Raw genomic sequence first — 24842 nt, 5'->3', positions numbered from 1 at the left:
TGATCAAAATTTAAGACATGCCATCTCATGCAATAATGGAAAACAGATTTCACTGCATATTTTCTCCTGGATTACTTAAATTACATTCAGAATCTCAGAAGCCATTCCAAGCTCAAGCTTTTGCTTTATATATCTTTATTTTTTATCGGCTTTATTATTTCAACTATCCCTGGCCAAATTCATCCCTGATCTCAGTCCATTGGCTACAGTTGTTGAGGACTGAGGATGGACTTGGCACCTGTGAGACCGACAGGGAAGGCTCTAACACAGTAATGTACAGTACCAAAAGCAGAAAAACTATTTGAGTCAGTTTCAGGCTCAAGCTAAAAATAGCAGATTCAAATTAAAATCTCCCAGGCCAGATTCTCATGCTCAAACCCATTAATTTTAAAAGCTGAGACCACTCAGTGCCTCCCAGGAGGCCCTTAACTCCAGTCAAAGTTCTTGAGAGGTAACAGAGCTCTGAAGCTCATCGGATCCAGCCCTTCAGCAAGCTAAGCTCCTAGAGCATCCAGCTAAGAAGCAGACTGCCAGCATCGCCCAGTCTTTTGGGGGGCTCAAGGATCACACCTCCAGTGGATCACAGTAAATGTCAGTCAGAATATGCTCAGCGATTTTCAGGACCAAGTCCTCGAAGCATGAAATCATTACTGTCCCAGCAGAGGTGACAAGGCATACAGATGTTTCAGCTACTGGCAGCTGACATCTACACACAGCACAGAGGAATCCCCGTGTCTTTCTATTATAAGCAGCTGCCTCTTTGCCAGTTCTCAAGTTTTTAAGGGGAAATAAACAGTTTTTCAGGTAATATTCTTCTGGCAGTGTTTTTGCTCTTTCACAAGGTTAGGCGCATAAACAGCAATCACTTCAGACATGGGACAGAATATAAAATTCTTACCTTCTCCCAGTCCAACACGATCACATGATCCTGGCTTCCTCTTGCACTTTCATTGCCCAATATCCATCTCTATGGATTATCCCAGGAAAAAGCAAGTTCTGTATTACTCAGCTGGAAAGAAAAATGGAAAGGAGTTATTAAAGACACTGGACTCACTTCATCAAGTGACAAAGACCAAACTACTGGCTTTGGGTAGCTGTAAGGTAATAACAGAGAACAAGCAACAGCTTTTTGGGCTCTGCGAAGCAGAGCTCAGTGCTAACCAGCGGATGAATTGCCATGTTGAAAAAAAAATCCTGAAAGCTGACACCTGAAAGGCAGCCACAGCAGGGACTCCAAAGAGGATGAGTGTGTGAAGGGATCGCAAGTGACACCTAGGCACAAAGAGTGCTAGTTGGCAACTGAATGTCTTTATTCAACTTAGTTTTAGCCGTGGTGGGTCTTGCTAGCTGTCTTGATTTTCTGCCAGATTTTGCAATGTTGTAGGAAAGAGTTTGGAAACATGACCTGATGATGCCCTAGAGGTTCAAAAATCAGAAAACAAATAAATCAAGCTGTAAACATGTTTTTAATCTGATTTGTACACACTCATGGTTTCTAAACAGCTAATATTCTGGAGTATTAAGTACTGGCCATATTACAGAATGATGACAGAGATACAGATCCTACCCAGTATGAAGATAGACGATTTTCAGTCTCCTGCAAAAATGTAGTAAGAGTCGACGTTTATTACACCTTTCATCTGCAGGAAAAACCGTCGTGATCAACTTTTCTTTTGATTTCAACTTTTCTTGGTCGATTTCACACATTATTCTGGAATGAGAATGTTCTGGAGCAAGGTTTAAGTGAACATTCACACTTTGCTTCACAAGAAGTTTCAGAGGATTAGCTCCTCTGCTCTGTGCTGGTCACATCAGGCTTAAGGATGCCAAATTTCACCACCTTAAAACCCTCAGCCAACAACCCGTGGTCCTGTGCTGCCCTCTCACGGGCTGCAAGCAACAGAGCAACACCACCTCTGCTCGCCGAGACCCAGAAACTACAAAAGCATTGTACAGAGGGTTTGGATTGTCCCTGTCATCATCAGCTCGATTTATGGCATGCTGCAGGGACTGCACAACCACAGCCAGTGCTTCAGCAGCTATGCCCAATGCCTGCCTTTCCATAAGAGGGTACAAGGCTCACAAGAAGCTCCTGCAACTACAAATGCTGTGTTTGGCAGCATCAAAATACCAACCAGCTCACTGGCACGCAGCCCTCGATCCTCTGGGTGCACTTACCTCTGCTCCATCATAACCAGTGGTCTTATTTGCTCCAGGAAGTGCCACCTTTGATGCCGAAAGCCTGGCAAAGTAAACTGGAGAAGAGGGAGGGTCACACCATACCCAATCCAACCCCACATGCTGGAGTGATGACTTCAAAGCCCAAATCTCACAACTGTTGAGTGAAGAGGCAGCATTTGACCTCACAGACACTGCACCCAGGGGCAGCCCCCATTTGGCCAAGACAGCTGCTCCACGTGGGATTCAGAGGTGATTCTGCCCTGCCAGTCCTACAGCAGGACGGAGGGAGCAGGGGCTATGGCTGCTCAGACATCTCCTCACCCCAATAAACCACACCGAGCCTTTGGCCTCCTGCTGGCATTGCCAACAAGTGTCCTGCTTTGTAAACCATGGGCCAGCACCAACAGAAGCGGTCTGAGTCGCCCACCCACAACAGAGAGCTGAAAACCTTCCATACCATTTATTATTCCATACACCTCCCATGGCTCTTTCAAGAAAACCTTGAAAAATTGACCGAAGTGCTTTTAAAACAACACAATGGCAGGAATGTTATCCCTTTAAGACCAAGTTATTTGAGATATGCAATGAGTTTCCATGATATTTTTGCACAGCACAATCTAGTGTACAATTATACAAAGTAATTAATTCTTTTCTCTGGTTAAAAGCCTCACAATTTTTTAAGGCAATCCCATGCTGCGTGGGGGCCTGGGCTGACAGTTTAGAGAGCTGAAAAGAATTCAACCCCCGTCTCAGAAAAAGATTGATTTTTTAATGAGGAAATTTTGAGGTTTGCTGTATTTGTCTTCACACATGAAACTCTGGAGTTTGTCATACCCATTTTCTTGCCATGGTCTACTACTGAAGGGGCTGGAAACTCACGTTCCCTTTGCAGGAAGAGCCTCCGTGCCCCCTTTGTCCTGTGCTCCTGCACTCATCCCACTCACACCATGGCCTCACCCCATCTCCTGGTCCCCTCAGCCCTCTCCTCCTCCTCCTCAGCTCCAGCCCTGGGCCCCATCTCGCCCCCTTCCACCCAGGCCTGCCCTTCACCTCAGGCGTCCTCACAGGGCTGGGACCCCAACTGGTGCCCCAAACCTGCTCCTGGCATCCCAAACCCTCCTCCTGGCACCCTGAACTCTCATCACAATGCCCCAAAACCTCCTCCTTGAGCCTCAAACCCTCAATTCAGCACCACAAAACCTCTCACTACCCCAAATCCTCCCCCTAGACCCCAAAAACCACTTCCTGGCATCCCCAACCCTACTCCTGGAGTCCCAAAACCTCCTCCTGACACCCCAAAAACCACATCCCAGCACCCCAAACCCTCCCCCTGGTGCTCTAAAACCTCCTCCCAGTGCCCCAAAACCACCTCCCAGCACTCCAAACCACCCCCTAAAGCCCCAAACCCTCCTCCTGGAGCCTCAAACTCTCCTCAGGGTGCCCCAAAACCACCTCCTGGTATCCCCATCCTTCTCTTGGCACCCCCAAAACCTCCTTCCAGAGCCCCAACCCTGCCCCTGGAACCCCAAAACCACCTCCTGGTGTCCTCAACCCACCTCCTGGAGCCTCAAGCCCTCCTCCCGGCATCCCAAAACCACCTCCCAGTGTCCCCAAACCTCCCTCTAGAAGCCCCAACCCTGTCCCTGGAGCCCCAAAACCACCTCCTGGTGCCCCAAAACCACCTCCCGGTGTCCTCAACCCGCTCCCTAAAGCCCCAAACCCTCCTCCTGGAGCCTCAAACTCTCCTCAGGGTGCCCCAAAACCACCTCCCGGCACCCCAAAACCTCCTTCCAGAGCCCCAACCCTGACCCTGGAGCCCCAAAACCACCTCCCGGTGTCCTCAACCCACCCCCTGCAGCCTCAAACCCTCCTCCCGGACCCTCAAACCCTCCTCCTGGTGTCCCAAAACCACCTCCCAGCGACCCCAAACCTCCCTCTAGAGCCCCAACCCTGTCCCTGGAGCCCCAAAACCACCTCCCGGTGCCCCAAAACCACCTCCCGGTGTCCTCAACCCACCTCCCGGCGACCCCAATCCCTCCCCCAGGAGCCAACCCCTCCCCCTGGAGCCGATCCCTCCCCCAGACCCCCGATCCCTCCCCCGGCCCCCCGCTCCCTCCCCGTATCCCCGCTCCCTCCCCGCTGCCTCCCTCCCTCCCTCCCCCGGTGCCGCCCGCCTCCATCTTGCGCCCCCCGCCCGCCCTGCCTCGCTCCTCCTGCCGCCAGGGGCCGCTGCCGCGGGCCGGGGCCGCCCGTGGCGGCGGGGGCGCCGCTCTCTCCGCCCGCCGGGCGCCGCGGAGGAGGCGGCGGCGGGGGCAGCGCGGCGGCGGAGCAGGGCCGCGGGCACGGCGAGCGGCGGGGCCGAGCCGGGAGGGCGAAGCCGCGGCCCCGCCGAGCCCGCCCCGGGGCCTGCGGGAGCAGCATGGCCGCCAGCCTCTGGATGGGGGACGTGAGTGTCCGGCCGGGACCCGCGCGGGGCTTTGTGCGGCGGGGGGAGAGGAGGAGGAGGAGGAGGAGGAGGAGGAGGAGGAGGAGGAGGGAGCCGGGGCTGCGGGCACTGCCGGGGGCTGGGGAGCACTGACGGGCGGACAGACTGACGGACACACAGCAGTCCCGCACGCTGGCACTGACTGACACAGCCCCGCACTGACTGACTGACACTGACGGACTGACGGACACAGGCAGTCCCGCATGCTGGCACTGACTGACAGACTGACAGACTGACTGACAGACAGACAGACAGACAGACTGACAGACAGACTGACTGACAGACGGACGGACATACACGCAGTCCCACATGCTCGCACTGACTGACTGACAGGCACAGTCCCGCACGCTCGCTCGCACTGACAGACAGACAGATGGACGGACGGACGGACACACACAGTCCTGCACCCTCGTGCTGACTGACTGACAAACACGCAGTCCCGCAAGCTCACGCTGACAGACTGACTGACTGACACACACAGAGTCCCGCACACTCGCACTGACTGACACGCACAGTGACACCCTCACGCTCCCTGACACCCACCCTGACACCCCCGGCGACAGCCTCACGCTGACAGCCTCACACAGGCACACACACCGACACTCACCCTGACTGACACACACAAGCTTCCAAGCCGGCCACACACACACACACACACACACGGAGGCACCTCACACACAGCCAGGCTCACAGGCGGGCGCACACCCCCACAGGGACCCTCGTGTGCCCCACAGCTGTGGGCGCAGCCACGCTCGTGGCACTTGCACCAGTGTCCCTCGCGCTGGTGTCAGGTCCCTCCATGCACTCACGCTGTCGTGTTTGCGGTCTCGCAGGCGCTCACGCACTCACAAGCCTGTGGCTGACTTGCTGCTAGGCACCTGTGTGCTCACAAGCTTCAGGGGACACGCTCACAGCACCGACACACTCACAGCTCTGCACTCGTGTTCATGCTACACACAAAGGGACACCTCCAGCCTCTCCACAGCATCTCCTTCAGCCACCCCTCTCACAAACTCTCTGGAACACGAACGTGCAGACCCCAGCAGCCGCCACCTGTTGCCTCTATGAGCCTGCCTTTCGTGGACACACATGCACCACAGGGACACCCGCACAGCCCGTCCCTACAGAGCAGGGCTACCTCCGGTGACTTGCACGTGGAAAAGCCATTGGTGTTTCACACTCGCTCCTCAGCAGGGCATCTGCCAACTTTTGCACGTGCAAGGCAGCACGGCCGCCTGTTGTCAGGTGCACACAGAGACTGCACGAGTCTGCACGTTTCCTTGTGCACACGAGTGTAGAAAACACCCGGTACCTGACAGGCACACAGGCATGCTGCAGGGCTGTCACCACAAGGCCATAGGTATTTGTACTCACACGGAGCTATTTGTATTTTCCCCACACCTCTTCACCTCTTCCACCCCACCCCCGTGATGCCAGAGTGAACTCCATGCATGCACAATCCCTCTTTTCACTCACAAACACAGCCACCGTACCCCTGTTGCTTGTCCCACACGGTGCTGCCTGTCCCACGGGCATCACACACAATCCTCATTTCTGTTCTCTTCTTTCCCGTGCCACTTTGTGTTACACGGAGGCGTCCTTTTAGAACCCCAGAATCATTAAGGTTGGAAAAGACCTTCGAGGTCATCTGGTCCAACCCTCACCCTCCCAGCAATCTCACCCACTAAACGTGTCCCAGGACCTTCATTGTGGATTCATTCCAACTTGCAGTGCCATTTCGTGCTTTTCAGCCACTTACACCATGCAGACACCTGCACTCACACACGGCATCATTCACACAGGACCACAGCCACATCACACCCCTCTTACACACCGTGCTGCCTTCCCGCGTACACCCCACAACACAATCACTGCACCCACAGACCTGCTGCGGGCTGCGACTAGAGGACTCCCAGTGCTGCCCCACGGAGCTCCGTGGTCGCGTGAGGTTGGCACGGCTCTGCAAACCCCGACCCGAGCTCGATGGGGGCTGTGTTACCTGACACACGCCACCCGTTCGTCACAGCACCCCGGGCTGTGCCGCAGCTGTGTACTGTCAGTGCTGGCCCAACCTCCGTTTGCATAGAGAGAAGGAGCTCGCCATCTCCTTACCCCCCTGCTCCTGTGTAGTGAACGCTCAGTTTGTTGCTGTATGTCTCTGAGTGGCTTTTGTCCTTCTGTGAAAGCTCCCTGTTCTCTGAAATTCATGCTGTCTCTTGGGTTCCACTTTGCAGACTGTTGAGCCTGGTTCATGCATGCCTGCTGGTTTTGAGTGGCATCGACCCTCTTAAATGAGTCTTCTTTTTGAAGTGTAAGGGTAAAATACTTCTCAATAATGTTTTAACTGCTTAGGGTGACATTGACACATATATTCTCCTTTTTGTAGTTGCCCTGATCTAACTTATTTTTTTGCTTTTGTAGCTGGAGCCGTATATGGATGAAAACTTTGTTTCAAGAGCCTTTGCCACCATGGGAGAGCTTGTACTGAGTGTAAAAATCATTCGAAACAGGTTGACAGGGTAACTCTTTCTGCTTGTTCTCAATTCGTTCTGCCACTGCATCTCTACATTTGGATTGAACTGTTTGCCCTTTACGTGGCATCGCTGTGGTCCTGTCCGTACGAGAGTGATTTTCCCTTTCAGCTTTTCACCATTGCTGCCAACAATATGAGGGTATTGATGATAGCAATGGGGAGGAAGTTGCTGGCTCTTCGACCTCCCCATCAGTGAACCATCCTGCAGTGCTTCAGCACTCCTTCAGAATGGCCCACGTATGGCATACAGTCCATCGGGGAATTACGTGTTCTGGGCTGAATGAAGACTTCAGTGACGAGTCTGTTAATCATTGCACTAGTGCAGCTACATGATGCTAGCAGAGGTGGGAAGTCTGACTTAGAAAGAGCCACGTGAAGACCTTTTGAGTTCGTTTAGAATGGGTGACTGTACGCAGGATAACATAGTCCTGTGTTTTTGTAAATGCTGTAATTTCGTTGATGGTTGCTTTAATTTGGGTGGGAAAAGTTAGAGTCTGTGAAAGGAGGAAGTGAAATAACTGAGCAAAAGTATTTTCTGTGTCCTTATGTTGACCTGACTTACTGGTAAGTAGGGGCTATCACTTCAGTGAAGATCCAAGATTACCGTGCTAGGTTCTGCTTGGTAGCTAACGTTTATACTTTGAAAAGGAAATTGTCCCATATATCGCTGCTATAGCAAATTTCCTAGCAGTTATCTGAAAATATAGTAGTCCTCCTCAAATGTTTTAAATCTGAAATCCTTTTCTCTCCTCTCCTGTGTCTGTGTTCAGAATTCCAGCAGGCTATTGCTTTGTAGAATTTGCAGATCTAGCTACTGCAGAGAAGTGTTTACACAAAATCAATGGAAAACCGCTTCCTGGCGCTACACCGGTAAGTAAATCAAATCAGCCAGTAGAAAAGCAAATTGTGAAGAAATAGAGGTAGAAACTGTATTTTGAATAATGATTACATACAACTAGTTAGCAAAGTGGGATTGTTCTTTTCTTTACACTTAAGTTAATGAACATAAAGCTGTTATGTTCTTACTCAGATAATTATTGAAAAAAATGTTAATTTTTGTTTGAATGTCTGGATAATATCCAGGTATAGAAATGTTGTGGTGTGTTTTTCTATTTCTGAGCCTTTCTACTGTTACCAAAGTTGGACTGATGAGAAACCAGAGAAGATCAAGGAAAAAATAGGTTGAGTATACGTACCACAGTCCTTCTGTCTCCATTTGTAGTTCCATATGCATTTCCTATAGTTTGTACGTTGTGATGTATGCACAAGCTGAACTTGCAAGTTTACACTGAGTTTTGCGTAACACTGATTTGCAAGAGAAAAGTGACTTTCAAGCCTTGCATTATTCTTGGCCCTTAGCAAAGAAAAGTTATTCAAACCCATTTACAGTGGAGAAAGAGCTAGTCCATTTTATAATTGCAACGCATACCAAATGTCTCAGGTACCTAAAAGCTAGGTAGTTAGGAAGAAGAGGAGGAATAGTCATAGAGGCTAATTTTAGGGTGTTGGCTTGAATGTGTAGAATATTAAAATGGGATGGCTGACACAGCTGTCCGTTGTACCCACAGAATTTGGCTGCAGTAGCTGGGATGACTGGTTCATAAAGCAGCTCTAGAATCACCTCTATGACAGTTGATATGTTAAGGTAAATGGACGTCTGTTTCAGAGTAGTTAATGCACTGATTTGGAAACTGGGAAGTTCAGGTGGTGTTCCTTGAACTATTTCATCAGCCTTCCTAAGAGGATGACATCCCCTGTCAAAAGGGGTAGGTAAGAGGCTTGGAGGTCCTCTCCTGTCCTGTTTAATAACCCATATACTGCAAGTCAGAGGCCCTGACTAAAGGAAGGTAATCTTCCTAGATGCCTTCCATAGCCACCAGAGAGAGAACAAGAACAGCTCCTGTGAGAAGATGATGATTGAAGTTTGGTTTTGGAAATGCTGGCGTTTATCCAGAGTTTAATTCAAAATGTAGTGTTGTTTGGAGGGATGATTTCCATAATGCATGGAGGGAATTATGGATGTCAGACAGAGCCCCAGTGTAGGCAGCCTAAACCAGTGCCCTCAGCAGGCAGCTGTCCAGCTCGTCTCTTGCGTTTAGATACTTTTTCTCTTGCTTGCAGAGAACTGAATGTGGCTCACGCTTTTATTTATTTTTAAATCCTGAATCTGCCAAAGGACTAACAGAGAGCTGTGGTGCTCTTATTGTCTTTCTCTTACAGAATTAGTGTCCCCAGTTCCTGTGAGAGTGGAAATACTCTCAGTTTTTTCATTGGTTTTAAACCCAAAGTATTGCAGTGAAGAACTAGATCCAAAGAAAAAGATCAAAGTGTTTTAGAGTGGAATCTCAATTTTATGTTAAGAAACTAGGCTTGTAAATGGTCCACAGAAAGAGTTGTGTACCACTGTGCACCAGTGAATGCAAGCATGCAAGGAACATGATTATAGCCTAGAGTTAAGTCTTTGCTCTATTTCCCAAGAATTATTTACGCTATCTTTGAGGGGATGCATCGTGCAAGGCACAGGAGCACTCTAGGCTCTCCACTGTACTAAACAAACGTTCTGATCTCTAGGTTATGGACTCACAGTAGGCTTGCTTTCTTTGACCAAATTGAATTCTTTGATGCTATGCCACTGTGTAGTACAGAGGGATGTCTGCTTTGGAAGCCTGTTGGGAGATAGAAAAATGGTTTTGAAGCCCCTCATACTGACAAGGGAATCCAGCTTAGGTCTTCCACTGCCCGGGTGAGTTATGAAACCAGTATTCTTGTAAAGGAGTGCAACCCTTTGCTTCTTCCTCTGTCAGACATGTTTTGGAAGAAAATAGCAGTTACCATTGCACTCTGCAGTGAGCCTGCTTGGGTCACTGTGTGCTGAGCATCACGTAAGAGTGCCTCTGGGACTGAGACCCGCAGGATTTTGAGGTAGAAGATCTTCAGCTCCTTAGATCTTGGTCAAATTTAAATGTGAGGTGGGTTGAAACCTGACAGGATGGGGGCTATGAGATCCAGATGTGCCAGTGACACAAATCTAGGCTCCTGGGGAATGTTTGTTTTTTTTTTAAAAAAAAAAGATTAAGTGCAAAGTTTAGGGAGGCCTCCACTATCAAACAACAGGTAAGTCTTTCAGATGACCCCCTCCCCTTTTCTTTTCCCCCCAAATAAATGAGTGCATCATCCAGAGCAGAATATGTAGGCATGCTTCTAGAATCAGGGATTGATTCCATTTTCCAGTGTGGCAGATTCTGCCCTGTCAGTATTCTTGTAACTCACAAATGTCCAACTACGTGTGCTATCATTTCAGTTTAAGACCTTAAAATAAGAAGTCATTTAATATTTGCTGTTAGTACCTCAGTTTTCCTTCCTTCCATAAAGAAATAAAAATCTGATGCTATGTAAGGTCCACCCATCTTTCACTAGCTTTATAAACTGTTGAAGTAAAGACAGCCCAAGCCTCTTGGTGCAGGTTGTTTGGTGATTTTCATTATTATAGCTGTACTGAAGTAAAACAAAAATGTTGTTCTTGCTACCTTAACTGACTGGCCTGACAGCGCCGAACATCTGTCAGTATTACATTTTTTAAAGTATACAAAGTTAGCTTCTTGTATTCTTTCCTAATTGTTTGGATTCACATGGAAACATTTGAATGTATGGATTCATTTTTGCCTTGTTTCAGGCAAAGCGATTTAAATTGAATTATGCAACGTATGGAAAACAGCCCGATAACAGGTAAACACTCAATATTCAAATATTAGTTTTGCCTGTTTAATGTCTCCTTATCAATTACCTTGCAAAGAGTATTCAAAATATGTAAACCCACAAGTTCATCACTGCTGGACAAGATGCACAGCTAGCAGATTTGGACAGGAGAGAATTCATGGGATGCATAGAACCAAATCTTGCACCATTTTGTCGAGCAGTGCCAGATAAGTAAATCCCACAATTAAAAATGTGGGTTACATTAAACCGTCTTGGGACACACTATAAATATTCGTGATGCTGCAGCACGCTGGCACCGTATAATGCCATGAATGTGTTTGGCACCTGGGCATAGATGCAGTGGTTTCGCACCACCTGGCTTAACTGGCTAGAGTACCACCGCAGTCAGCAGAGAGGGAGAGGCGCTCGGAATTGCCCTCTGGAGGAGCCCATCTTTCTCCCTTGACAGTGAAAGGTGTGTAAGGAGGTGAATGGGCTAAATTAGGCTTCTGAAGTTGGGTGGTGTGAATACCTTTCATAATGCCTGCCCAGAAACGCTTACACAGTTGAATTAATAATAACACGAGGAGATGTTCAGGCAGGTGTGTACTAGGGTGAAAACAACACAGTCCTGCAATTTCCAAGGGCAGTGTTAGTCATATCTCTGCAATTATATTTTTATTTTAGATGATTATTTATGAATCTTTAAAAAAAATAACAACTTGAGATTAGAATCAGGGCATGACAGATGGGGCAAGGAATGAGATTTACAGCTGGTAACTAATTCTTGTGGTTCTATTTGCTCTGGAAGTAGTAGTGTGTTACAGATGGATAGCACAACCTTTCTGGCCCCAGCAACTTGCTCCATGAGCCTTTAGCAGAGAGAGGTTAACTTAGACCACCTGTCAGTTTTATGCTTTTCTTTTCATGTGGCTCAGCTGGTTTGTCAGGAGTGTCTTTTTAAATATTAAAACTTTTTAACATCAAAGTATCTAATTTATATATTATAAGTTAAGATCAGTATGTAGGAAATAGCAGATTTATAAACAATACAATAATGTTTCCTTGCTGTGTTAGAAATTCCTATATGGTGCCCAGTTTAATATCCTCTGAGAACTAAAAGATGGAATTACCTTTAAATACAAAGCAATATCAAGTAGATGTCCTTTAATATCACTTCTCTCTGAAGTCAAATTCGTAGGCTCAATGTTAGCTGTCGCTCAGCGTATTGTGTGTGTGTATTTGTGCTGAAGAAGTTTTCTTTTGATTTCTTTAGTCCAGAATATTCCCTTTTCGTGGGAGATCTGACTCCTGATGTGGATGATGGCATGTTATATGAATTTTTTGTTAAAGTTTATCCATCGTGTAGAGGTGGAAAAGTTGTTTTGGACCAGGCAGGAGTATCCAAGTAAGTTATGTTTTATTCATTCTTTTCTTTCGCTTCACATGCAGCAATAGGAAAGATGTAATGCAGCAAGGGAAAAATATTAGTTATATAAGTTTAGATTTTAGTAGATCCCATACCTGCTAAAAATACAGTGTTCTTGGATTTTCACTCTGCAGTGTTTGGGTTTTGGTAGGTCACTGTGGCATATTGTCACTCTTCTGTCGTTGGGCTCCTTGTGTGTTGGCAGTATGTTATTGCACTTCTGAAAATGCTAAAAAATGTCTAAGTGATCTATAGACACTGGTTCCTGGACTTTCAGGTAGAATTTTGCTTTTGCAGCCTTTCGGCTGTTGAGTTCCATTCTTATGGAAGCTTTACAGTTTTTTGTTTCACATGGGGTAGGGCGAACAAAACTATGATTCATTGTCATGTAGTTAGTAGCTGTATTGTTCGTCTTCACTGGAAATGTCTCATCAAAAACAGATGTCAAAACCCTAGTTTTCTTAATCTTAACCAAACATTTTCTAAATAGCAGAAAATGAAACTCTTTTCTTAGAAGAGAGATCACTCAGTTGGTCCACCAGTTAGCCAGCATCCTTATTTTTCAGAACAGAACATGGCTTCAGTGACACACAGTGTTCTGATACAATGCCTGTGTGTTGTGGCCGTAGATCTCCCTCAGTCTCACGTAAGGGTTTCTCACTCTTCAATACATTGCTCTGAAGGAATGTCTGGAGGTGTCTTGTCCAACTTCCCACTCTGAGCAGGGCTGCTGCCAACACAAGATCAGGTCAGCCATGAATTGTGCAGCCTGGAAAATCTCCCAGGATGAGATAATACAACTTGCCCAGGCAGCCTGTTCCAGTGCTGCAACAGCTCTCTAGTAATGAAGTTCTCCCTTAGGTCCAACCCGAACCTCTTGCAGAGCTGCTCTGTCACTCTCTGTGCTGTTACTGCCACCTCGCCTGAGACCAGCTGTGCCCAGGTGCCTCCTCCAGCTCCTGTTTTGCTGTACATGGTGCAAAATAGGTGGTCGGTGACGGATGTTGGGCTGTTAGGTGGCTTTGGGAACAGTTCCTAGGTGCAGATGTCAAGGAAAGGTGACCTGTGGTAGCTGGGGAAGGGATGGGGATTTACGTATTGCTGGGAAGAGCACAGCAGGCTCCCCTGGGCTGTTGCTGCCAGGGCTTTGTTGTGACTTGTGCAGTTACTCAAAGCTGAGGCAATGCAGGTGCTAGTGTGGTGCGAGAGAGGATCTTGGGGTTTGTGGACGTGCCTGGTGAAGCCCAGGCCCTTCCAGGCTCAGGAAGGCTCCTCCCAGCACCTCCAGCACAGGCAGCAGAGGACCTTGGAGCCTGGTGCTGCAGTACTCTGCCTGTTCCTTGCTTCATGCCATGGGTGCAGGCTGGGGGTCTCCTCTTATCTGCTGGGACAGGACAGAATGTCTGCCAGAGAGGTCCTGACCTCATAGAAATGACTCATTGTTGGGGTTATTTTTGGCAGGGGATTTGTGGTTTTTTGTTTGTTTCTTTCTTTCTTTCTTTACAAAATCTGGTTTAGCCACTGATACGGAAAAAAAAAATAATCCCAAAATGTTGGAAGGATGGCTCTCTGCCTTGCTGCACCCAGCCAACAGTGCACTACATCTAACTCTCCATCCAGCTCTAGTTTGGAACTGGCAATATTCATGGCTTCACTTCAACACTTCTGGTCCTGTCTGAAAGGCTACGGGAGTCTTTGTAGCAGCTTAGAAACGAACACACTGATGTGTGTGAACACCTAAATGTGATTTACACTGGTTAAATTCACCACAGTGCTTTCACAGAGGGCAAGTTAAACTAGGATAACCAATTTTAAACAGAATGGGTACCCATGGAGAGTTTTGCTCTTGCTTAATTATCTAGTTTGTATATAGACAAGTCTGAGCTTTGATTTGGGCTTCTATATGGGGAGCATACATACACACACACATACGTATATGTAAATATGCATTTGGACTTGTCTGTGTAGCTCGTTGCATTTTCTGGAGCACTGACTGCTCTGTAATAGCTTCCAGTGTGGCCGTACTATGAATGCTAGGTGATGCCACTTTCAGAATTATTGTGTGTGTTATTTTGCATTTCATTGTTCCCACAGAATAGATAATACGCTGTAAATTTACACCCTCGCTTACGGCTCGTTCTTTTCCCGGGGTAGACAAGCCCTTTCCCTCCCAACCTCTTTCCTTCACCGAGATGGATTCCTCTTTCCCTCCCACACCTAAGTCTTTGATCTTTCTGCTGCGTGAGGCGGCCCATCCCATCCTGGGATCCTGGCACTGCCCCTTGGATGCTGTTGCGTTGCTTCTGACTCACTACAGCATCAAATCCCACGCAAAGGACTTTTGGGGCTGGGGGGAATTGGTGTCTCTTCTCTGGCTAACGTACACCCTGCTGTTAGTGCTGCAGGGGAGCATCGCTGCAGAGGTGAGGGCATGCTGGCTGCACGTTACCCTGCTCAAGTTGTGCTGTCAGCAGGTTTTAGCAACTTGATGTTAGGAGCTTGTTTTTGAGTCCACTGTTGAGAACGCTGACAGGATCATGTGGTTGTTGGGAATGACAGAAAGCCTGTTTGAATAGCTTTGTGTTGGAAAAAGGACTTGATTAGAAAGTGCATCCTGCTCAATCCTATGGAAAGGCGAAGTTTTCCTTCCTCGTGGGGCAGTTTTAGGTATGGCGATGATGCCAATGTCTTGTCGATCCTGTGCTGACTTGCAACCGTTCAGATTATCAGTATCCTCCCAATATAGATTTGAGGCTTTGCTGCTGTCTGTTCATGCATTTCAACACGTCTTGTGTCAGCTCACTTCAAGTTCCCCAGAATCCACTGGCACAAGGTTTAGTTTACTTTTCTGAAGCTCTTGAAAGTGCTCCCGAAGCTCAGACATGTGTCAAACATTCTGCAAACAATGCAAAACAACTGGAACAGGGAATCATTTAATCTCTCCTAAAAGCCCTAGCGCAAGCGTTTTATTTGCTGTGTTTTTCAAAACCAATTTAGATTTCACTGTAAATGTTAAAAAAACAAGCAGCATGGCTTTTTTTTTTTTTTGCTTTTGCTTGATACAAATTATTCCGTATCTCTGCAGAGGTTACGGGTTTGTGAAATTCACGGATGAACTGGAACAGAAAAGAGCGCTGACAGAGTGTCAAGGAGCCGTGGGGTTGGGCTCTAAACCTGTACGCTTGAGTGTGGCTATACCAAAAGCGTGAGTATAAGAGCAGACAGATGTCAGATTTAAGAGCAGTATCTTACAAAAACACGTGCATTTTTTAATAATTTTTGGTGATTTGGGTGCACATCCTGGATGTTTCCATCACAAAGTGAAGGAATACACACAAATATAGTAGACTAGCTGGAGTGTCAGAATGCAGAGGAATCAAAAAATTATAACGTTAGATCAAGACTAGACATTTTACACTATTTTTAATTATATACATTATGAAATGCACACACATACACACACTGTATTTAAATGTGTTTATTTTTGAAGTATATGTTCCTTTGCATTGAAATAATCTAAATCTGCTTATTGACTTCTGGATAGCAAAGCTCAATTACCTTGCTGATTCTATTACAATGTCTACTGATTTTTGGGGCAGGGATTAACTTTTTTTTCTGTGTTTGTTCAGAACCTGATACAATGAGATCCTGGTCTGACTTGGGGCTCGTAGCACTAGGGTAATACACATAATAGTAATTGCTCCCTATTTGAATAATATTTAGATTTTCAGTGACCTCAGAAGTCTTGGGGGGATAAGGAAGGGAAAAGGGAATGTACTGTGGTAAGAAGACTGATGTTTCCCTCTTCCTACTTCTCACTGATTTCATCATTAGATAAAGCTTTGCGTGTGACATTCTCATTTGCAAGCTACATTTGTCATCTCATTATTTCAAATCCTGATAATTAGGTGGGATTCCCAATTTCTTGGGACTGCTGCCTCTTTATGCCAAGGAAAGAGAATTTTAGTTAGCTGACAGGCTATTAAACAGATACATTTTAATTACTTGTAGTCCTTTTTACTTATGAGCTCTTTAAACTATTTGCATTGAAGACCATCCAATTCAGTGAGAATGGGGACAACCCGTTGTTGCTTAGGCTTTGTGACAGTGGCAGAAGGGAGAGATTTTGGACCATTCTCACCAAAAGAAACCCCAGTTCTTTTGCAAGGCTCTAAGTCTTTAGCTCTTCATGTAAAGTAAGACTCAGTATCTCGTTTCAGGAGGCTGCAGAGTAGTACCTCTCATTTGTCAGAAAGAAAAAGGGACCCAAGAATCTGGATCATGGCTCAGGATATTCTAAGCTGAGACCTGTAGTCCCAAACTCTTCCCTTCCCAAAGCCAGGAGGTGATACTAAATTATTCATAAAGAATGAAAGCAGTGTTTATTTTATTAATGAATATGAATACAGGAAAGGGGGTTAAGTATAAACCACTTCTTTCTTTCTGCACATTTATGCAAATGATAAAAATTACCACAATAAATAGTGAACGTATTGTAAAGAATGAAATTTGCATGCTAGAATAAACCCTCTGTACCTTAAGCTATTTCACTTCTGCTTTTTCATAGTTGCTCTGCATTATTTGTAACTTATTCCTGCTTTGTTTTTTTCAAGTAATCGTGTGAAACCAATGGAGTACAATCAGATGTACAGCTATAATTATAACCAGTATTACCAACAATATCACAACTACTACGCCCAGTGGGGCTACGACCAGAACACGGGCAGTTACAGCTACAGCTACCCCCAGTACGGCTACACGCAGAGCACAATGCAGGTAGGACAGGGCAGAGCGCTCCCTCTGCAGTGATCTGTCAGCACAAAACAGCTTTCTAAACTCTAGTAGGCACGTTATCTTCAAGCTCTTCTGTTTTAATACAGCTACTTGATGAGGAAGCAGAACGGTTCAGCAGACCCTGGCCTGCGATGTTGTCATGTGTAGGGGTTGTTGCTAGGACTGGGTGGGTAGAAAGGTCTGTGGGGTATAAGGGGGCTCTAAATACAGTTGCCATGGTAGAAGGTTTTCCTTTATATGGGCAATTGGACAGCCAGTGCTGAGATTGACTACTGGGATCCTTCATAGGCCTTGGTTTAGAGGATAAAACAGATCAAGACAGCCACCCACTGCACCACAGGAATTTCAAGAACTGCTGCCTCTGTTAGAAGTTCAGTGTGTGATCTCCCCCTGGGAGTGGATCGGAGGGCTTGTGTGTGAAGAACTGTGTTGTAATCAGTCAGTTATAAAAGTCAGCGTATGACAGTAGTAATCAACAGGTGATGTTTGTTTGAAATAAAAATAGTATCTGCTGTCCTAAGGGCTTTTTTTTGTCTTTGCAGTCATATGAAGAAGTTGGCGAGGATGCATTGGAAGGTATGTTTCTTCAGTTCTTTATTGAAGTTGTGTATTTCCTTTGCACTGGTTGCAGATGGAGAGTCTTTCTCAAATTGGCCCCTAAATTCAATGTATAATATACCTTTGTCTTTGAGTAAATTTGAGGTCTGAGAAAATTTGCTGGTCCCTATCACCTGGCTTGAAACCTTATTTTACAGTTGCTGTTCTTAGTCTAGACAGTGTCAGGGCTGAAACAAATTGACTTCACTGGCATTGAGACCAGTTGTGGTGTAATGTTCACATCTCCTTTGCCCTGAAAATACAGATATTGGTCTTCTACAATATACAAGATTATATTGTATATAGATTCTTGTTATTTAGAGTCCAGGCTACTTAAACCGTGCTTATTGTTTTAAAAACAAATAATATCAGTTAGCATACTGGTAAAATATTTGTTTTAGCAGTCATTAGTTGAAATGAACCACTAAAACATATTGTGGTTTTAAATATACATGTACATATGAGCTGTTTTCATTTATTCACTCAAGAAATACTTATTTTGTACTAGTAATTCCAAATTTCTGTCTTGAATGGAGTATGCACGATGTAGTGTATCTTACTGTTCTCTTAAAAACAAAAAAAAATGAAAAACAGTGGAAGTAGAAAGCAGCTAGACCCTGTTTATGATCTGTGGCTATAAGTAATGGTGTCAATGAGAAAGCCCTCGCTGGCTTTTAAAGGCATTACACGAGAGCTTTCCTTTCTGCTGAAACTAATACGCCAGTGCTGGAATTAGAATATCTCTGGGGTGTCTTTGGCTCGTTGATTAAATTTCCTATGTACTAATATGTTGAAATTTGTAGGAAGCTGAAATAATGTTTTGCCAGTGCATCGCTCTTTTCTTAATTGTGTTTCCCTGTGATGTGTTGCAACATGATATAGCTAAACCCAAACATGTTTACAAGCATTTTATTCCAGATGCGCTTTGTAGTTTTTCCATTCACTTAGCTAGTTTCTTTGCACTCTGGTACTTGCGTACTGACCTAAGTGATTGGAACAGTTTGATAACCGAGCCTTTAGATTGGGGGTGGGGGTAGGTGAGCTTTAAATCCTACAGGAGGGGTGGGTAATGCAATGAGTCAATTTTTGCAAAATGTTAAGTACACGTTGGCAGCAGCAGAATGGTACCCACTGGGTCGCCCTCCTGCCCCGAAATGCTTTACAGACATTTCTTCCAGCTGTAAAACAGGGGACGTGTTCATGGCTTAATTCACTGGCACTTCTGTGGTTACTAACTGTGAAATGCTTTGAGATGTTCGAGGCTTTGGCAGACGAGCTCTGGTGACTCTTGTTGCAGCAGCGTAGGACGCTCCCGTCCCCAGCCATCCACTCTGACCCCGTAGCGGAGGGAGCAGACCGGAACGTGTGCCTGCGCCTCCGCTGCTCCCCTTTGCAGTCCGGTGCCTTCTTGGGCAGTTTAAGTGGCTACACCGGGCTGCAAGGTGCAGGTATGCGTTCTCTCTGTTGACTCTGCTAGGGGGGCAATCACCACTGGCAAGAGGGACGTACCTGCACCCTGTTAGCTCTTATCCCATTGCACAAAGGTTTACCAGTGCTGTTCTAGTCAGGCTCATGACTGGGCGAGTGATGGGAATGTTTTGGGACTCCCTCCACATTTTTCTCATAAAACTACCATATTTATGGGGTGGGCTTTTTTTCTAACGCATTTGGCATGTGACCTGTTTGTCTGTCTTTCTTCCTTCAGACCCGACGCCTCAGTTGGACGTCCACGAAGCAAATAAACAGTTTATGGAACAGAGCGAAGAGCTCTACGATGCCTTGATGGACTGTCATTGGCAGCCTTTGGACACTGTCTCGTCAGAGATTCCAGCCATGTTATAGCCTCGTTGCTGAGGCACTGACTGTGTGACAAACCCGCCAGTGCGCTCCGGACTGTTACGCTGCACCTGGATCCTGCGGTAGTGAGGGGTGGCCCTTTGTGCACCCAGGTCTGTTACTCGAAGTACAGGAGGCCTGTGGCGTTGCCTGTACGACATGAGTGTCGTAGGAGCATCATGGTAACTTTGATTCGTGGTGGAAGTTAGAACTGCAGCAGTTTTATTCCTTTTGTCTTGAAGTGAACTCTTAATACTTGTAATTTATAAACTTTCAACCAGATGGCACAGGGGAAAGACTCCACTCCAACGTACAATAAAAAAGTTGGTCTTTTAAGTAAAATTACACTCTGCATTTTGGTTCCTGCCCCCCTTTCTGTTTGGATGCCCATTTAACTGTCTTTAGTCACTTGATCCAACTCCCATAAATGTGTTTGTTTATTTTTCGAAGAGTCACTGTCAGATACCGCTAAAATGTCTCAGAAGCTTTCTAGTGACTGGGTAAGGTTGCTGTAAACTGAGTATGGGAAAGAACTGTGTTGATGAAAGTTTGTGTTCTGCTTAATCTAAGCTGTGATCTTGAGCTAGCGAGCTTATAGCTTGGTGTTCTGAAGCAATCTGCCTGAAGAGCATTTTGGAAAGCAAAGACAGGAAGGAGTTTTATAACTCTACTACAGACCGATGCCTTCCACCAGGTGGTCTCTAGCGTGTTTGGCTTGCCTCTCCACCCATCTGTGAGGAAATAATTCCTCAGCAGTCGAGCAGTTTAGAACGCTTTTCCCAACAACCTTGTTTAAATGTTACTCTGTGTATCATGCCTTTCTCATTGTGGACAGGCCTTGATGGTCTCGTGATGATGTTACGGTTTCACAGCGTCTTCCACTGTCTTGTCAGAGTGTATATGGTGAAACTGAAGATCTTGCAGCAAAAACGGGTCAGAGCAATCTATATTTTGTGCAACAAATTGTTGCTAACTTGGAAAGCATTTTTCTACTGGATGTTGTATAAGCTGGATGGACGAGCAATATATTTAAGCTAATATTATGTTGCGTTAGAGGTGACAGCGAAAATGATAGCACTTATGTACGTGTTATAAGCCCTTTTCAGGCTTTTGTGCCTTAAACTCTTTGAGAAACAGGAACAGATAAACTACCTGTAATAAATGTCTATCCAAGAAATAGTTTGGTAACTGGAAGTGCTACTGCAAAGCACTAAGTTGCCTCCCTCCCCATGTTGATGCAGAGATTTGCCACAAAATTTAAATACTTTCATAAAACCTACTTCTACTACGCCTTTGTTTGTGTCCATAATTATGATATATTTGTCAGTCTGTGGTCTTTTTATCAACTGCAATGGTAAACGTACCGTGGATATGAGGCTGGTGGTAACGTACTCTGGATTAAGCAAATTTCTGAACAAGTGCTAAGAGTGCCAAGTGCTGGACCCCTGCGTTCTCACCCGCTGTGAAGTTTTTCCTCCTGCTATGTTTTTGACTGCTGTGGGCTGCAGACAGTGTCCTAACCTTGAGTTACTCTGAATTTAAGGAAATGAATGTTCCCGGTGCAGTGTTTGAAAGGCAGCGGAGAGGTGGAAGAGAGCAGAGCGCTTTTTTCTTCGGATGGAGCTGCTCGGCGGTGCTGAGCACTGAACAAAACGATGCCCCTCAATAGAGTGGTGTTCTGGAGGTGATATAAAGGAGGTTTTTGTGTTCTGCAGTGACACGCTTTCTAGATCGTTCTGTTACTGTGCTACAGGAGTGCTACTCTGTGTGCCCTTCGTTCCCTTTTTGACCTGCTGTTCTCTATCCCCCCCAAACTTTCGCTTTTATAAAGCAGCCCTCCTCACTCGCTGCAGGAGGTGACCTGAAGCCACGATTACTTTTTTTGTTGCTGTTCTGTGGCTGGCCAGCACTGCTGTCCTGTTTAATACTCCCTAATGGATGGGTAAGCCACATCCATGTAAGCTCCGTGAGCTACGCTGCTGCCTGACAGCTGTCACAGAGCCGATAATTGCAGGAGATGGAGGACGAAGGGAAGCAGCACTGTGTAAAGGACAGTGGGACAGGTTATCACAGAGTAGCACCCCTCACAGACAGTGACCCTGGGGCAAAATCATTTTGCTGTCTTCTGGTTTTGTCACAGAAAGTTGGTAGTGGTCTGATCCGTCATTAGTGGCATCCCAAGCTTCCAGGATAGCTCTGACATACAGACCCTCAGGCCCCTATGGGGAGAACAATTTGGGAATACAGAGGCCAACAGAGATTACCCACTGAGGCTTCCTTAAGGGTGCTACAGGGCTTAAAACAGCTCGTGCATTTCTTTTTAGGAAGGAGGTTGATGGGAGTGTTTGGGCCACGCTCCCTTAATGCGTGAGGCCGATCCCTCTCTGCTGGCTGAGGAAGGGAGAGGCAGCCCCCAGCAACAGGGAAGGGGGGCAGGAAAAGCCCAGGGCATTAGGAGAGGAAATCAAATTCTTACAGCTGTCTATCAAAGCTGGGAATTACCCTGGAGAGACAGGGGTAAAATCGAACTGCTCCCCCACCCAGGGAATTGGGGTGAGTGAGACGGGAGGCAGCTTCCTCTCCCTGCTGTGTTACGGATGGGAGAGGTGCAGCACCAGGCTGGTGAGATGAGAAAGCATCCTCCCTCGCGTTACTTTGTAGGCGTGGGGTTTTAATCATCCCTGCCAGCCTTTTGGGGTTGTTTGTGAATCTCTGCCAATGTTCTGTTGAGCTGGTAATCTCTCCGCACTTTTTTTTTTTTCGTGTATCACTTACCCATCTTAACGTTCACTTTCAGCTCCTGGCCACTGTTGCAGCACCTGGAGCACAGAGGAGACTTTTATGTGGAGTTACAAAACAGCCAGTCACCTGGATGTGCAGGGTTTGTTTTGGAATCCAAGTCAAACAGAGTGTGGGATTTCATTTCTTGTGGATGGCTACAGGAAAAGCCCTGACTAATTACCATCTGGTATAATGCAGGGTGAAAGATGAGGACTCCATGTAGTAAGGTAAATTCTGCTTTTTATCTTTATGTGCTAAAGGCAAGAAATCCGAGGCAGGTGATAGCACAGCTCACTGAGATTATGTAATTCTTGTAAATTGCATCAAAATCTGTGATTTAGATTCCAAAGCATTCTGCCTTTCAGCGTGCAGCATTTACTCACACTTACAGAAATGACTTAAACATCCTTATGGCATTATGTGGCTGAGCTGTGATGATCCAGTGTAGATTATTCTTTAAATTGCAGGGGCTCTTGGATGACAATTTGAGTCACGGAGACTGGAAAAAGTTCAGCCAACCGTGGAGCTGCAGCGAGGTGGGTGTTCCTCCTGTCGGGCATCGAGTGGCGATTGCCAAACCATAAGCTGCCAGGCTTGCAGGGTATCCTGTTGTCATTACCGAGTGGTTAATTAAAAGCCAGCACCGGGGACAGCCTGGGGGAAATTCTGACCAGCTTCCAGTGGCGTGAAGGCGAGGGGCGTGAAACCTCTTGGTTACCAAGTGTGTGCAAGGTACGGGGTCTGAGCAGGCACCTGCAGTGATGTTTCCTCTGTGCCTGCCTAAAGAAAATCCCTGTTATTTGGGCCAGTTTCAGGAGACAGGTTCATGCCGCACACGCTGCCAAGAGGTGCTGAGCGCCCTTCAGATCCTTCAAAATCCCTTTTGAGAAAGGGAGATGTTGTACTCTGATCTTTAAGTGCTGTTGGTTTCCTCATTACTGCCTTGCTAATCCCCAGCTTCTGCTAAATGAGATCAGAGAGGAATTTTTACCTTCCAGACTAGCAATCTCCCAGCGCCGCTTGTAAACTGTACTGGATACTCCAGTTTCTGGATTTAACTTGGGATTTACTTAGACAAGAAATTAATTTTATGACAGGATGGGCTGCACGTTTTAAATGCAATAGCTACATTTGAACGCTGATAAAACTAGCTCAGAAAAAAGGGCACTGACAACGCTTTCTTTACCTTTTTGGTTGTTCAGGACAACTCTTCAGTAGGTATCTCCTTTTTTTTTCATCAAGTTTTATTGCTCTTTTCTTTCTTAGCAGTCATTTCCCAGCCCAGATGGTTTTAACAGGTGCAGTAAGTGTTGCAAGGTGGGCTTTGAGCGTACTGCTTGGTACGTGCTCCATTTCTCTCAGCCAATTTCATGCTTCTTCTGCAGATAAAGCAGTTAAAATGCTGCAGATTGAGAGCTGTTGCATGGCCAGGGCTTGTCTTGTCCCTCGGTGCTCAGGACCAGCAAGCCAAGTGCACCAGTACTGGGTGCTTGCTTTTTTATAGAGAGCTTCCCTGCGGCTTACTCTGCTCCCACGTGTCCAGTGAAGGAGCTGCAGCCTCTTCCAGCATCTGCTCTCCCCCTGCAGGTTGATGTAAGGCTCCAAACCACAAGTGGAGGTTCCATCAGGGCCTTGTGACCGTACAGTCGAGCACTGCAGCAGGATTTTCACTGCTCTGCTTTGTTCCTCCATCGGTCTTCATGCTCAGACTGTGATGAGCTAAGGTCTACTGAGCAGTGTCTGGATTTCATATTGATCTTTGGGGATTTTCCCCACTTACTTCCTGAACACCTGATGTTTACCAATGTTGTCTTTTTCTTTCTTTTTCTTTTTTTTTTTTTTTTTCCTACAATGAACTCCCAATTTGTCTCAGGATTTGAGCGGGAAGTTTCTAGCTTCAGTTTTCATGAGCTGTAGTCCCAGGAAGAATTTGGGCCCCCAGGGAATGCCTTGTGACTTAGCAGAACAGCTGCAGGGGCTGTGGAGTCTGGGGCCACCTGCTTGTGACCTGTCCCAGCAGCTTTGACAAGAACTGTTTTTAGAAGAGCTTGCTCATGGAAGGTTTGGGGCTCATTTCCAGACCTCTGCTTTAAATGGGTGCCAGGCTTATTTTGCCAGTAATCTGGCATGTCTGTGGTGAGGGGTTACTGGTTTGAAAGGGTGATGTGAATTTCTGATCTGTGGATTTTGCTCAGAACAGGTTAAAACCTAAGTATTGTTCTCTGTCTTCTTTTTTTTTTTTTTTTTTTTTTTTTTTTGCCCTTTCTCTAGGGCTCAGGGGCAGGACACAAAGCTTTTGCTCTAAGATCCAGCTTTTCGACCAGATTCTTCATGGTGGCCGTGCCTTCAGCATCCGTACCAGCAGAAACTTCATCAGTCCCTTCCAATCAGCGGGTAGGTGCTCTCCTTTTAAACCCTTTCCACTAATTACAGATCGGGAGCCAGGAATGTGACAGAGGGATTGCCTTGGCAGATAGATAGGCTCTGGCTTCCAAGAACCTTTTATTCCA

The 24842-nt window shown here is 46.3% G+C and overlaps 1 protein-coding gene across 4 annotated transcripts; it reads left to right on the top strand.

The window, feature by feature from the left end:
* The first annotated feature begins 4423 nt into the window (after positions 1-4423).
* On the top strand, positions 4424-24807 carry TRNAU1AP (tRNA selenocysteine 1 associated protein 1). 4 transcript variants are annotated; one of them, XM_082777584.1, is made up of 12 exons: positions 4431-4627; positions 7088-7185; positions 7970-8069; positions 10873-10925; positions 12172-12303; positions 15410-15529; positions 16938-17100; positions 17661-17694; positions 19421-21235; positions 22349-22559; positions 22800-22868; positions 24604-24807. In XM_082777584.1, the coding sequence occupies exons 1-9, from the start codon at positions 4601-4603 to the stop codon at positions 19555-19557; spliced, it is 864 nt and encodes a 287-aa protein (XP_082633710.1). In that variant the 5' UTR covers positions 4431-4600; the 3' UTR covers positions 19558-21235; positions 22349-22559; positions 22800-22868; positions 24604-24807. The 4 variants fall into 4 exon arrangements, with proteins under 4 accessions (XP_082633712.1, XP_082633710.1, XP_082633709.1 ...); XM_082777585.1 differs by adding an exon at positions 6901-6977 and having other exon boundaries at positions 4432-4627; positions 22349-22868; XM_082777583.1 differs by having other exon boundaries at positions 22349-22868.
* The last annotated feature ends 35 nt before the right edge of the window (positions 24808-24842 follow it).

This window comes from Aythya marila, assembly GCF_965140915.1.
Source record: "Aythya marila genome assembly, chromosome: 22".
Lineage (NCBI taxonomy): Eukaryota > Metazoa > Chordata > Aves > Anseriformes > Anatidae > Aythya > Aythya marila.
This window is presented reverse-complemented; position numbering and strand designations above follow the sequence as displayed.

Excerpts from the sequence above, each read along its gene's own strand:
- TRNAU1AP (XM_082777584.1), top strand. The coding sequence starts at position 4,601 with ATGGCCGCCAGCCTCTGGATGGGGGAC. Across the intron at positions 17,101-17,660 it reads ACACGCAGAGCACAATGCAG|TCATATGAAGAAGTTGGCGA; the intron begins GTAGGACAGGGC and ends TTGTCTTTGCAG. Across the intron at positions 17,695-19,420 it reads TGGCGAGGATGCATTGGAAG|ACCCGACGCCTCAGTTGGAC; the intron begins GTATGTTTCTTC and ends TTCTTCCTTCAG.